The sequence below is a fragment of the Hyperolius riggenbachi genome, chromosome 3 (assembly GCF_040937935.1).
Source record: "Hyperolius riggenbachi isolate aHypRig1 chromosome 3, aHypRig1.pri, whole genome shotgun sequence".
Classification (NCBI taxonomy): domain Eukaryota; kingdom Metazoa; phylum Chordata; class Amphibia; order Anura; family Hyperoliidae; genus Hyperolius; species Hyperolius riggenbachi.
In genome coordinates, this window is record NC_090648.1 from 88,667,227 (window position 1) to 88,682,847 (window position 15,621).

Here is a 15,621-nt window from a genome sequence, read left to right on the forward strand (position 1 = left end):
ATATCCCTCTTGTAGGGGTCCTTTAAATGACAATTGAAGTGAGAAGAATATGGGGCTGCCATATTTATTCCCTTTTAAACAATACCAGTTGCCTAACAGTCCTGCTAATCTATTAAGCTTCAGTAGTGTCTTAAAGTGTACTTGGGGGGGGGGGGGGGCATTATACACACCGTGGACTTCCTCCAGCCCCCTCCAGGCTGATTGCTCTCGTCTCGTCTTCCTGTGCCGCCTGGATCCTCCGCTATTCGCCCTGGAAAGTCCTTCAGTCGGGACCAGTATACGCAGGCTAGGGGTGCACGCTCCCCCGTCGCTGGGAAAGTCCCGCGCCTGCGCAGTAGTACTAGTTTTTGGCGGATCTATGGCTAAAAGTGTTATGGGTAGAGAATCAGTAGGACTGACAGGCAACTGGTACTGCTTATACGGAAATTAATATGGCTACCTCCCTATCACTTTCACTTCAAGGGGTACTTTAAAGCGGATCAGAGATAAAAAAAATTAACTATAAGAAGTAACTTGTCTATATATCTTATCTACAGTTTAGATAGTTTGCACAGCAAATCTAGCTGCAACAGCTTCAACAGTTTATGATTATTGATTCCTGTGATACAGTAAGAGCGGCTATGTTCTGTTTGTCACATTACAGACAGGCAAGCTGATTTGTATCTCCACCCCTCAGCCTGTGAAAACTTCACTCCCCTCTCCTCCTCCCCTCTGCCTCTGAAATCTCTAGCTAGTAACACCTCCTCCTGCCCAGACTGAGCTCCCATAAGCCCTTGCTACTAAGGCTGAAAGTGCCAAGGCTCCCTGGAGAAGCTGTGGGCGAGGCTTGTTTCGTTTATAGGGAATTAGAGTATTTAAAAAAAAATTTGGCTTGAGGAATGCCCCATCAGCCATATGAAAGGAACACAATTATACAATGAGTAAAAGTTTATCTCGGATCCACTTTAAGGTTGACATTCCATTCAGGTGACTTGGATGTGTCGTCTGGTTTGAGCACTGTGTTTACCAAAATGATGTTTCCAGTGTCTCTCCAGAGGCCCATCTTGACTTTTAGCTCAGTATCTTGAAGCTCGGGTCTTTATATTCGCTGCCCTTGAATGTGACACAAAGCTGCTTTCTGAATATGATAGATTCTTATGCCAAATGCAAGCCTGAGCTGAGTGGCAGAGATAAGCAGCGCATACATTTAAATCTGATCCATAGGATTGGATATTTGCAAAAAGCTGACTCTCCCCTTTGTATCCTTTTTGACTGAATGTCCAATGGATGGTTTTATTAGTACACATCCCTAATACAGAAATGATATATGCTGCATATATAATGATGGCGCGCAGGGAATTCTAACTCACAATGCATTGTGTCACCGTCAGTTGTTTCAGAAGGAAATCCCACTTGTGCTGTAGTTCCTTAGGTTAATGAGTGGGAGGGGCATGTGACAAAGGAGTAGACAGGTACCCATTCATCTATGCTAAGGCAGCAGGATTGAACAAGTTGTTCTGCAGGCATAAATAGGTCACACAAAAGCAAAGAAGGGCATCTAAATATTAAACCTAGGATTTTTCTTTGGGGGGGGGGTAAAGCAAACCTGAAGCGAAACTAAACTTATGAGATAATGAATTGTATGTGTAGTGCAGCTATGAAAGAAAGGACTGTCATATTGTTTTCCAGTACAGGGAGAGTTCAGAAACCTCAGTTGTTATCTATGCAACAGAGCTTCTCTGATCTCTCCCACCCAAATGGGTCCAAGGCAGTGCTGTTTTCTGAAGAGCTTATACATCGAAGAAACTGTGAGAGACAGCTTTGGTTTGGATTTTACTGCAGGAAAGTTCAAAGGGTCAATAGCTCTGCTCTGGGGCTTCTGCCAGCCCCCTGCATCCACCCTGTCCCGGGCCGGTACTTAAAGATCCTCCGATCCTCCGCCGCGGCTGTTTCTTCACCGACAGCCACTGCCCTGGCCGTGCACATCCACGTTCGCGCTCCCATAGCCAGGAGTGTCCTGCGCAGGCGCAGTAGGAGAAAATCTCTTCTGTGCCTGCGCAGGACACTTCCAGCGATGGGAACACAAATGAGAAAGTGCACGGCCAGGCGCAGTGGACAGCGACTGGCGAAAGAGAAAGTATGCTGTGGCGGGGGACCCGAGGATCGTTCGAGGTATGCGCGGGCACAGGACGGCTGCAGGGGGCTGGCAGAAGCCCCAGGTAAGTGAAACTTTTTTTTCTTTAAGAAATCTTCAGCTCCTCTTTAAAATGGAGACTGTGGTTTGTAACTGCAAATATGACAAAACTATGCAATGTTATAAAAGAAAAATAAAGCTATACAACTGAAAATAAAAATAAGAGACTCTTTTCTTTGCTACTAATATTCTGTTCATTAGCCATACTACACAAACAATTCATTATATCATGCTTTTTTTTTTTTGCTTCAGGTTAGCTATAAATGTAATTGAAGGTGAAATGCCTCTTTTTTAATAAACGTTTCAGACCTGCCAGGATTTTTAAACTTCATGCTCCATAGAGCTCCGTTAGCAGAGGATGTAATAGAAGACGCATGGTTAATTGGGCAGACTCCACTAGATGTAGGTTAGAGAAGATGTGGACCCAGGCAAGATAGCAGCGTTAGCTCCTCCTACTCAGTGATGATAAATTGTATGCAGCAAACAGAAGTGAATTTTATTGGTTCACTTCCAAGCTGCATTAAATTTGCATGCCAACTGAAAAAATATAATGCCTAGACCATCTCTGTTTGCCACCTGTCTCTTTTCATTAAAGTGGATCCGAGATGAACTTTTACTCATTGCATACTTGTGTTCCTTTCCTATTGTTTATAGGTTATTCCTCAAGCCAAATACTTTTTTGTTTTTGTTTTAATACTCTAATTCCCTATAAACTAAAGAAGCCACGCCCACAGGTTTTCAGAGAGCCAAGGCACTATCAGACAGTAGCAAGGGCTCATGGGAGCTCCGTCTGGGCAGGAGGAGGGGGAGGTATTATTAGCCAGAGATTTCAGAGGCAGAGGGGAGGAGGGAGGAGGAGGAGGAGGAAGGGGGATTAGGCTGAGTGCTGAAGATGCAGATAAGCCTGCCTCTGTGTAATGTTTACAAACAACATGGCTGCTGTCATTGTATCACAGGAATAATCAATCATAATCTATTGAAGCTGTTTGCAGCTAGATTTGCTGTGTAAACTATCTATACTTTAGATAAGATATATAGACAAGTTACTTTTTATAGTTAAGCTGGCCATACACTAGGCCGTTTCCCGCCAGATCGACAGCAGATTCGATCACTGGGATCGAATCTGCTGTCACATCGTTCCCGCTACACGCCGAATTTCGATCTATTTCGTCCGATCCCGTCGATCGCTCTGTGCGGAAAATTACCGTCGATCGCTCGCGGGTAGGGAGCGCGTCGCTAGCGGCGTTCCGAGTGCCCGACGACTGACGCAATAGAGCGGCAATACATTACCTGCTCCGCCGGCGCGACTACCCTCGGTCACCCCTGCTCCGTCTCCGCGCTGGTCTCCGGGTCTTCACTTCTTCCTGCCCGGCAGGAAGTTTAAACAGTAGAGGGTGCTCTCAGGAAGAAGTGAAGCATGCCGGGGCCGGAGACCAGAGCGGAGACAGAGCAGCGGTGACCGGGGGTAGTCGCGCCGGCGGAGCAGGTAATGTATGCAGGGGGGGGGGGAGCGGCGGCAGCAGCAGCACCACCACCACCACCACAGATTGTGAACGGTTTCAGGCTGAAATCAGTTCACAATCTGTTTGCAGTAAAGGTAGCCATACGATCCCTATCTGATCAGATTCGATCAGAGAGGGATCTATCTGTTGGTCGAATCTGATGGCAAATCGACCAGTGTATGGCTACCTTAAGTTTTTCATCTCGGATACGCTTTAAGTAAGGTTGGGGGTGGGCCATGTCTGTAGAGCTATGGCTCATGCCTGAAAGCTGACCCTTCTTGGAGTAATGGTGATCATTGTTATTGTATTCACCCGCTGTGGGTGGGCCCAGCAGCCCCTATGGCCACTCCCTCTGATAGACATACCCCTGGTGCTAGACTTGTATGTCTGTACAGCAGTCGCTGGTGAGGCTGCACAATGGAAGCTGGATTGCACTTCGCATGTCTGTCTTTCATCTAATATTCTAGTCTTTTATCGTAGAGCAGTGTCTCCCAAACCTGCCGTCACAGCCCACCACCAATGCATGCTTTGCAAGTAACCTCACATATGCACAGATGAGTGAATAATGTCTCAGCTATGTGGAATTCACCTAACACTAATTACCCCACCTGCGTACATGAGGTTACCTACAAAACATGCACTGTACATAGACTGCAGGGTCAGAAACACTGGTGGCGATTTATTAAAACCAGTGCAAGGAAAACTGGAGCAGGAACGGGGCAGAAATGAAGCAGATTTCCAAATCAAGAATTCTGATTGGTTGATTTGAGCACCAGTCCCATTTCTGCACCCCTAGGTTTGCTCCAGTTCTTCTTGACCTGCTTAATGGGAACCCAAGGTGAGAGGGGAATGGAGGCTGCCATATTTATTTCCTTGTAAACAGTGCCAGTTACCTGGCAGCACTGCTGATCTTATGGCATAACTGGTGTCTGAGTAAAATCCCTGGAACAAGCATATGGCAAATCCAGTAAAACCTGAGTCAGCTGAGTCAGAGCACCTGATCTGCTGCATGCCTGTTCAGGGTCTATGGCTAAAAGTATTTGAGATGCATTATCAGGAGGACTGCCAAGCAACTTTGTAGTTGCTCAAAAGGAAATAAAATATGGCAGCCTCCATAACCCTCTCACCTTGGGTTCCCTTTAATGAATCTATCCCACTGTCTTGGGGGCGGGGGGAGACATTCGAGAAAGAGAAGATCTCATTCCCAAAGACTAAGTAGCTAAACACATTTTATTGAAAATCTAAAATCAGAGCTCAGTTTTTAGGCATAGGAATTCTTAACTATTTTCCAGCATTTCCAGCATTTGTGAACTACCTGACAAGCAGCAGCAGATCTTTGCCATACATAATAATCACATCCATCACTGGATCCTATCATGGAAGAACAATAGTCTGTAGGCTGAAAATGTCCCTCTCAGCCATACACGTGTCTGTATTTCATGCAAATCTAATCACTTGGATCAAACATGCAACATTTCTGATTCAAAAATTCAAATTGATCAGCTTATTGATCAAAGGGTGATCAAGAGCAGTGGAAAATTTCCAGCTACTAGATTGTACAGAGCAGTCAGGAATCAAGACCTATATAGCTATGTACTTCACTGAGCAGAACAATGCCAGTGGGGGCAATGGTTCAATAATTTGCCATCAGATGTATGCTGAAGATCAATTGCTATATAAATGACTTACTACCTCATCAATTTCTGATTGGGGAGTAATCAATCATTTGCTAGATCAAGCCATTATTAACCAGTAAATGGCTAGCTTAACAGTTAGGTCATATGACCTAAGCTGATGCATTGGTCATTAGATCTCTTCAAAAATAGCTTGAATTGACTTTCATGCAGGTATGGCCAAAAATACTTTTGCAGAATACTACGAGCTCACAATGAGAAGACCTATCAGGAATGTTGAACTCCAGTCCTCAAGGGCAGAGGTCCTCACACATTTTTGGCACAGCTCAAATTAATTGATGGGACTGAATCAGAAGAAGTGTGGTTCATTGTGGTTCATCAAGTAGAACACATTTTTCCATTTCTCAGTCCATCCTAAACACTGGCATGGATATGGACCTCAAGGACTGGAGTTCGTCACCTGTGCCTAAATAACTGTACATTGGCTGCTTTTGGTTGCAGCTTAGCATGCATGATACAGTCTCAGCTATGACTAAGAGGGGATTGTAAGCCCGATACGCATCAGTTGTTTCTTCAGATATCTTTGCATCCTGTGTCCATCTGAAGATAATGGAGAAGCTGTTTTTTTTATTCACTTGAGCTCTGCGGATCCTTTTCTTTTAGATATACAGTCAGATTACGTTGTAATCTGAGATGGATGATTACTTTATTATTAGTATACTGTACAGAAACCAGTCAGGAGGCATCTCTATTTTGCTGCTATCTTGGTTCCATTAGCACATAAACCATATAAGAATTAAGGCCCAGGTTTGTTTTTTTTTGTTTGGTTGTTTTTTTAAGGCATGCTGATAATGTAGGATCTGAAACTTCAGAACAATTACAGTAGTTTTGGAGTGACCTGGTTTATTGTATCTGAAAAATATGTAACACTCGCTAGGTGGTATCGTAAAGGTGAAACCAGAGACTATGTTCACAACTGCCTCGTTAAACCCAAGTGACCTTTGAACTATATAGTTTCTGTATTGCTGCTTCTTAACTTGTCTCCAGCCCCAGAGAAAGCTCACAATTCTGCCTGTTCCACCACCATACACCCATGACTTGTACACAGCAGAGGCGGCCATTTTCCCGACTTCAAACCCTAATTAACTAAATGTAACATACCTTTGTCCCACTTACGCAGGATGAGCATTGAAAATGGCCGTTCCTGCCTTGTGCACGTAATGGGTACACACTACGATCCTGTTCAATCGGGTCTTCAGTTAACTGAGCCGTCCTTCCATGGGAAAAACAGACTTAAAGAACCTAAATTGAGTTCATTACAACGGGGGTGTTCTTTTAATGGGTTCCCTGCTTTAAAGGGTGCATTGGCACAACAGGATGTTCCTATAAACGGGATATATGTTTTCTGCAAGGGTTTCTTTCTCTTAATCAATATTTCCGTCCAGCAGGACAGTGGATGCCAATCTCATTTACCCACGATGCAACTCAGCAGCTCTCTTTCTTGCATCTCGCACTTCACAGCTGTTTAATCAGCTCCCCTCTAACCCAATTAGCTTTCAGGATCCCAGCCTGAGCAGCAACAGAGATCCTCAATGGGGGGAGGTCAACCACCTGTGGTCCGTGATTGGCCGAAAGGACACTATTTTACCTCAGAGGTTTTTCTTTCTCCCTCCCCTAGCAGCGTTGTTATGGCAATAAAAGATAATATGTATTTCTATGTTACTATGGGTAAAAGGGAAGTCCTCAGGACTGAGGGAGAGGTGGGGGAGGGAATGATTATAAGTTTGGAGATAGAGGCAGAATGAGCTTATACAAGATTAGTTTGAAAAGGAACAGGAAAGTTCTATAGTCAGAGGATTGTTCAGCCAATTAAGCTATGTAGGAAAGACTGCACAGGAATGGTATTATATTACAATAAGTATCAGCAGGAGAGATAGAGAGCAAAGAGTGTCAGTGTTTAAAGAGAATAAAGCTTTATTGAAAAAAAAACAAAAAAATTGTAGCTATGTATCACAGAGAGTAGAAAGGGAAAGTATTTTCTTGAAGAACCAATGTAGGGTAGATAGAAGGTTCAGAAGGCCAGATGGGCTGGGACCGGAAGGTGTATGAGATGCTTTTGAGATTAGGAGAGGGTTTTCTTTTCTGATTCTCTCTCTTAATCTTCTCCCTTGTCATACCCTTCTCACTCCCCCAGACTCATCCTCCTATGATCATAGGGTTATATGGGGGTCCAGAAAGTATACACAGCTCATCACAATTGTTTTTCTTTCTCTCCCTGCCTACCCCTGTCTCTTTCCTTCTTTCAATTCTATATTGCCCCTCTGTTCATCTTTCCCTCCCATTCCCATGTACTTTCTGGCCTAACTTATTCCTGTCCCCCAAATCTCATCATTTCCATCTTTCCCTACTTTACGTCCAATCCATTCATTGACCTATTTGATATTCTTTTTAACATTTCATATAACTTTACTTTGGATGTTTCTTTGCCTCTTTTCCATCATTTTCATACTTACCTCAACCTGACCTCTTCTGTTTTTTTCAATTTTGCATTAATTTGCTTTAATTTCTGTGTATTTATCCAATGGCCTCTTCATCTCTCCTCCATCATCTACTGTGTTCCTTTCTTCCTCCCTCTGTCCTGTCCTTCCCGTTCCCTTGCTTACAGTTTTCGTGTGCCCGGGAATGCTACAGGAAATTCTGGAACCGACATCCACCCACGAGTCTGAGCATCAGTCAGGAGCATGGTGTCGAGATCCGTTGCAGGCTGGCGAACGACTCTATGTCATGCCGTGGATTCCCTACCGTACAGACACTCTAACAGAGTATGCCTCATGGGAGGACTATGCTGCTGGACGTCATACCACTACGTACCGCCTACCAAGTCGTGTGGACGGAACAGGTTTCGTAGTGTATGATGGAGCTGCTTTTTACAACAAGGAACGTACACGCAACATTGTCAAATACGATCTTAGGACACGGATCAAGAGTGGAGAAGCAATTATATCCACAGCAAACTATCATGATACTTCCCCCTACAGGTGGGGAGGGAAAACGGACATAGACCTTGCCGTGGATGAGAATGGACTTTGGGTTATCTATGCTACAGAGACAAATAGTGGGAGGCTGGTGATCACCCAGCTCAACCCATATACTTTGCGCTTTGAGGGCACATGGGAGACAGCTTATGATAAGCGCTCTGCATCGAATGCTTTTATGGCATGTGGGGTCCTGTATGTGTTGAGATCAGTGTATGCAGACGATGATAATGAATCAGCAGGCAACCGTCTGGAGTATGCCTTCAACACACATCGCAACAGGGAGGAACCATTGGGTACCAATGGTGCAGTTGGACTGGATTTTCCCAACCCATACCAGTATGTTTCATCTGTGGACTATAACCCAAGGGATGGACAGCTCTATGTTTGGAACAACTACTTTCTGGTGCGCTATGCACTGAGATTTGGCCCACCTGACCCAGCAGAGGGTAAGTTGTTTGGCTTAAAAAAAAAATCTTGGTTAATAATGATGAACCTAGAGTCAAGTTTGTCTTTTTATGTTTCAATCTGTAATTGGTTTGGAAATGTTCTGTTTATGTAGCTCTTGTTTAGACTGCTGTGTTGAATTGAGGGTATTCACTGACATTGAGATCTACAAAAGACACCAAAGCTACTCTATCAAAATACATACAAGGAAAGCTAAAACAAAAGTGAAACAATTACCCTGGGCAGCTAGTGAGAATACAAATGTCATTTAAGTCTTGTACACATGGGACTAAAACAGCAATGTTTCTAAAAGCACACCTGAACTGGGGAAAAAGTTGATTGTTACTTGCTAAAGGGAACCTTAACTGAACGGGGGGTATAGAGTTTTACTTACCTGGGGCTATTGCCAGCCCCCTGCAGCAGCCCTGTGCCCTCGGCGCCGCTCTGGAATCCTCTGGTCCCCCGCTGTCACTTAGTTTCGTTTTTGACGACTCACCAGTCGCCGGCCGCCATGCGTATTATTGGAAGCATTCACCAATGCAATTAGCGCTATTGCGGACCGCAACGCGTACAAAAATACGCGTTGCCGCATTCCGCATGCGTAGATATGCAGCAATGCGTATTTTTGTACGCGTTGCGGTCCGCAATAGCGCTAATTGCATTGGTGAATGCGTCCAATAATACGCATGGCGGCCAGCGACTGGTGAGTCGTCAAAAACGAAACTAAGTGACAGTGGGGGACCAGAGGATTCCAGAGCGGCGCCGAGGGCACAGGACTGCTGCAGGGGGCTGGTAATAGCCCCAGGTAAGTAAAACTCTATACCCCCCGTTCAGTTAAGGTTCCCTTAAGCTGGAAAGGACTAAGTAGGAATTGGTAATATAAATCTACAAAGCTGGTTACAAAAAGTTAAATGGCAACTGAACTCTTGCACAGCACACAATGAAAAGTCTTTATTTAACATTTAGTTGCTGAAGAAATCCACTGCTCTGTGTTCTGTGTGTGTTTAGCCAGATCAAAGTGTCTAATTAGTTCTGATCCTCAGCTTTGAATAGACGGCAGGAGCACATTAACACTGAAACTTAAATCTTTGGGGACCGGCCACCTAACCCCCCTTAAGGACCAGGCGAATTTGCATGCGGGGGGGGGGGGGGGGCGCGTTTGGGAGGGTCAGGTACCCGAATCCCTGCTGGGGCTTACTGGGCATCGTGTCCCCTGTGTGTCCAGGTGTCCCCCCTGTATACAGCAGCCTTTACTCACCTCCCAGGCTCCAGCGATAAGCCGCAGTAGACCTCTCTGCTCCGGCCGGCATCCCCGCTCGTACTGACTCGCCGGGACCCGGCACTGATGTCAGAGCGAGCGGTGATGCCGGTCAGAGCGGTGGGGAGCGACGATCGCTAGGGAATGTCAGGGAGGTGAGTGGATTCTCTTTTTCCCCTCCTACCGCCGCAGCTGTCACAGTGATCACTATGATCCGCCGGCGATTATAGTGATCATGTGATCAGAAGCCATACGCGAATGGCTTCTGATCACTGAGGGGAGATATCAGCTGTCATATGACAGCTTAATCTCCCCTCTCAGGTGCGCACCTGTCGCGTACATTTAAAAGAAAAACGGATCAAAAAATGCAGCATGCAGTAAAGATTAAAAATCGGAATCGGAGGTAAAAACCGATTAAAAAGCGGAATCAGAATCGGAAATGCATGCAGCGTGCAAGAGGCCTTAATGTTACGGATATTCTACTATTGGCTATGTCCTGGCGCCCAAATTTCCTGTCACCTTAATTTCACGTATGCAAAGCGCTGGGTAGCGAATGAATGCAAGGGATGGTATATTCTACACTACAGGCATTAAAAATAGACCTGAATCTGAACCAGCGCTTCCAATCCAGCCGTCTTGTCTTCAGCATTCAGACGGCATCCCAGACTTTCACATTGTACCAGAATTATAACAGCAGCAGAATGACAGCAGCTAAAGGAAGAGATTGGAAGTGTACTGGCTGTTCTATAATCAGCAGCAGATTACCGAGACCGCTGCAGTATTATAATACTTGTTAGGCTTAGAACCGGTTGGAATTGATAGGCTTTGGTCTTTGTGTTCAGCCTTACTTACCATGCTCCTGTAACCACCCGATATTTAATTTTCAGCTTGGTTAGAATTGTTAGAATTGTTTTCAGTTCAGGCGGTTTTCCTCCTTGCATTCGTAAAAAAGGCACAATGGATTTCTTGTAGTTTATAGTGTTTCCACGTTACTTATTTTTTGTAAGAGGAAGAAAGAGATAGAACCTGTCAGGTTTTCAGTGCTGTTCTTTGCTGTTTTTCCTCAGCAACCTCCTGGGGTCACATGACAGCCAAGGCCCCTTCCCTGTGCAGCCCCCTCTTCCATGTGTAACACCCATGTAGTGCAGGATCTCTCTTTTGTGTACAGCCCTCTTCTGCTTTCATGTGTTGCTACGAATTTGCAGCATTCTCTTTTACAAATAGCAACCCCTAGTTCATGTCCAGGTGCCTCCTTGGGCTGATGGCAGAGAAATGAGAAGCCATGGTGTCACTGGGGCAGAATGTAAAGGATACTTCCCTTTCTAAACAATAAACTACTAATTTACATAATCCCATGGGATAATAATAATCCCAACCTACACACCAGTGGGTCAAGACTGACACTTTCCGTAAATGTATTCAGATTTGCTATATCAAAACTAAACTAAACAAACACTGTAACCATTAAAGAGAACCCGAGGTGTGTTTAAAGAATGTTATCTGCATACAGAGGCTGGACCTGCCTATACAGCCCAGCCTCTGTTGCTATCCCAAACCCCACTAAGGTCCCCCTGCACTCTGCAATCCCTCATAAATCACAGCCGTGCTGTGAGGCTGTGTTTACATCTGTAGTGTCAGTCTCAGCTGCTCCCCCGCCTCCTGCATAGCTCCGGTCCCTGCCCCTGTCCCTTCCCTCCAATCAGCAGGGAGGGAAGGGATGCAGGCGGGGACTGGAGTTCTGCAGGAGGCGGGGAGAGCAGCAGACTGACACTATAGAGATAAACACAGCCAGCTCTGACAAGCTGTTTGTCAGCAGCGTGGCTGTGATTTATGAGGGATTGCAGAGTGCAGGGGGACCTTAGTGGGGTTTGGGATAGCAACAGAGGCTGGGCTGTATAGGCAGATCCAGCCTCTGTATGCAGATAATATTCTTCAAACCCACCTCGGGTTGTCTTTAAATACATTTATAAAATTTGGCAAAACCACATCAACATATCCTACATGCACTCACATCACTTACAAAGCTGATAAAGCCGATACAAAGTGGTTACAAAGCTGATAAGGATTTATTGAGTGTCCTGGAACAGTTTGCAAACAGCTAACTTGAACTTCCGCAAATGTTCACGAAAAGGCAAACCCTGCGAACCGCCATAGACTTTAATAGGCAGACTATTTTTAAAATCTACAAAGACTGTTTCTGGCCACACAAGTGATGGAAATATTGTTTCAAGGGGTCTAACACCTAAACAGGGGCATGCCGGAGGGGGATCCATGCCAAAAGCCCCACCAAAAATTATGGAGTTGATTCAAAGTCGGGTTTTAATCCCTAATGGGCAGAAATCACATTATGCACAGGTCTGGGTGTCAGTGGGCTGTGGAGTGTCACACACAGAGAAATGCAACAGTACTATCAGTGCGTCCATCTAAAAATGGCACATTAAAACGGTAAATAGCGTTTTATGATACATTTATTGCAGAACGGTGCGCTATTAAAAAATGCAGGGGGGCTAGTATAGGCAGCGGGGGTTGGGGGGAGAGAGGCAACGGGTACACTGGAGGGAAAAGGCATCAGTGGAGGATGTGTGTAATATGCATACATTACCTTGTCCCAGCTGGCGATCACTCCTTCCCTCCGCTCCTTCACTTCCTAGTTTGTTTGCTGTAGTCCTGCAGCCGGCCAATCACCATGCGGAGACTGAAGCCACATGGTGATTGGCCGGCTGCAGGACTACAGCAAACTAATGGAAGAAGTGAAGGGGCAGAGGGAAGGAGCGATCGGCGGCCCGGGACAAGGTAATGTATGCATATTGCACACATCTTCCTCCGCTGCCTATGCCCTCCAGTGTCCGCTGCCTCTCCCCCCCCCCCCCCCCCCCGACTTCCTCTGCCCTCTGCATTTTTTAACACATATAACGCTATTTAGCGTTATAAGTGTAAGGCACACTGCCTGCGCCATCTTTTAACACTTATAACACTAAATAGCGTTATATAATATAAGTCTATGCTGCACCATTTTCATTCCCCTGGCGCTGTGCGCCATTATTATCTGTCACGCTATCAGTATACAGTGTAATAATAATGCACAGGAGTGGTACTGTGCGTGCAACTTAATGTAGCAACAGCAGTAGTGTGAACACAGCTCTGGGTGTCAGTGGGCTGTGGAGTGTCACACACACAAAAAAACAAAGAAGACCAATGTGCTAGCCCTCAAAAGGGTTGTTTGGGGTGCTTTCACAGCAAGTGAGGAACAAGAACACAGGCCTAGCTAATGCTTTCCCTGCCTATCTGCAGCAAGTTTGACCCTGCTCTCACTAACAGTCAGCAGCCACCAGAGAATGGCTTTTTGATAGGGTAGTGAGAGGTTCAGGAGGGGGTGCTAGCTGATTGGCTGCCATGTGTCTGCTGATTGTGCTGTAAGGGGTGAAAGTTTGGCTCCATGATGATCTATAGGGGGCCGATCGAACACACCCTATGTTCGCAGTTCGCGGGGGAACGCGAACAGCGGAAGTTCGCCGGATACTCTCCGCCAGCGAACCGATAGCCATCTCTACTTACTAATAAACAACATATGGTAAATGGCATCTATGTGTGGAAAAACGGTAGTAACATACTGTATCTGTAATTTTAACGATATTCTACTATCTGCTATAGTGCAATATCAGTAATTTTAGAGATATTCTATTTACCGTCGGTACCCCAGCTCTCACATGAACCCCCCCATCTATGCCTAACACTAACCACCACCCAACCAACTCCTACCACAAACCACTCCCCACCTACTCCTAACACTAACTCCCCCCCCATACACACACTTAAAGGCCCCTGCACCTAACCCTACCCCCTAAACCTTAACCTCCCCCACCACAAAGCCACAATATGTGGCAAAGAAGTTACATTTGGGCACCTGGAGGCGCTGGATTACTGACAAGCAGGGTAAATTTCGGCACCCGTAGGCATCGGGAGCGCCGGGGGTTTGTGGAAATGCAAATTGCTGCATTGCATAGTGGCCGCTATTGGGCGCCAACTTCTTTGCCGCATTACAAAATCTGCAATTTGCGGCTAAAACTGTAAATTTCGTCGCTCGATAGCGCCCAACATGCGCCCAAATTTCCGTTGTTTGCAGCTAAATGCGGCTTTTATTCCACAAGGGCTCCTGCTCCCTTTTTACCTGATTCAAAATCCCCCCCCCCCCCCTATTTTGTCCACAATCCTTTTCTGCACACAGCCAGCCCTAACTTAGTAGTCCTCGGTCCTCCAAGCTCTCTTATGGAGGCCTGTGTGTTCTTATGGATCTTCTTTCAGCCCCTCTGTTCATGCCCGATCTGTCTGGAGATTATCACAGGTACTTGCAGACACCAGAAGATGTATACTCTGTGTCAGGACAGTTAGCCTAGTCGTATTTTGTGACGTGACAGGTTCACTTTATGTGCCAGAGCTCTTTTTTATGCTTCACTGGCTGTTAATTCTTCCTTTCTGCTGTAGCGCTCATCCTTTTTCTCTCCTGCCCATCATTCGTCCTACTGTACACACAGATCCATGACCTACTGTACAAGCCTTGCCCTCTCTCAGAATCTTCCTCTGCAATGGCATTGTTAAACAAATATTGTCTCATGGCTGTCACTGTCTCCTGATTTTTAAGGACGTTTATGTGTGTTTTTTCTCGAAAGATTGTCAGAGACACTTGTGGCTGGTTGTCTTATAAGGAACGGCTGCACTGCTCTGTGCCTGTCGTGTCATACACAGGAAGACATTTTGTTTAGGCTTTGACACACTAATAAAATATATTATGACTAAATCCAAACCATTTTCTATTACTCGAGATAGGAATTGGAGTGGTCAATAAGATGCAGATAATTCTAAGTTGTTTTTGGAGAGACAGTCCCTCTTTTTAACCTTCTAATGACCACGTCACGTCGATGGGCGTGGCTCCTCCAGAACCTCCTAACGCTGATTGGCGTCAAGTCCTGGGGGAGTGTTTTGCCGGAGATGCGCGCGCACAGATGCGCGCTCATCTCCGCTTCAATGCCGGAACTGCGCTCCGTCGTCAGTCTCCCAACGGTGATTGCTGCTAGGAGACTGTTAGATGGTGAAACCGCTGTCTATTTACACTGTACAGCGCTGCGATCTAAGGCAGCACTGTACTGGGGACAGCCTTGTCACTCGGCTGTCCCCTGTGGAGGCACAGGAGCGATCGGCTGTCATAAGCCGATTGCTGTCATTGGCTAGCGGGGGTAAGGAGGGCGGGGTTATTATAAAATAATTTTAAAAAATAAAAACATTTATTGTAAAAAAAACAACAAATAAATAAACAGCAGGGATCAGACCCCACCAACAGAGAGCTCTGTTGGTGGGCAGAAAGGGGGGGATCACTTGTGTGCTGAGTTGTACGGCCCTGCAGCGAGGCCTCAAAGCTGCAGTGGCCTAAATTGCAAAAAATAGCTTGGTCACTGGGGGGGGGGGGTGCATGCCTATGGTCCTGAAGAGGTTAAACCCAGTTCCTCTGTCCCTCTTTCTTCCTCATTTTTTCCCTCTTTCAGTAATGAGGTAAAGATCTATATAAATGTATGTCATT

The 15,621-nt window shown here is 45.7% G+C and overlaps 1 protein-coding gene across 5 annotated transcripts in view; it reads left to right on the forward strand.

The window, feature by feature from the left end:
- Positions 1-15,621, forward strand: part of ADGRL1 (adhesion G protein-coupled receptor L1) — a 652,811-nt gene that overhangs the window by 507,229 nt on the left and 129,961 nt on the right. For all 5 annotated transcript variants that reach the window (XM_068274518.1, XM_068274520.1, XM_068274519.1 and 2 more), the window contains one exon: positions 7,975-8,793. In XM_068274518.1, coding sequence (XP_068130619.1) covers positions 7,975-8,793 — 819 coding nt within the window. The remainder of the gene's footprint in view (positions 1-7,974; positions 8,794-15,621) is intronic.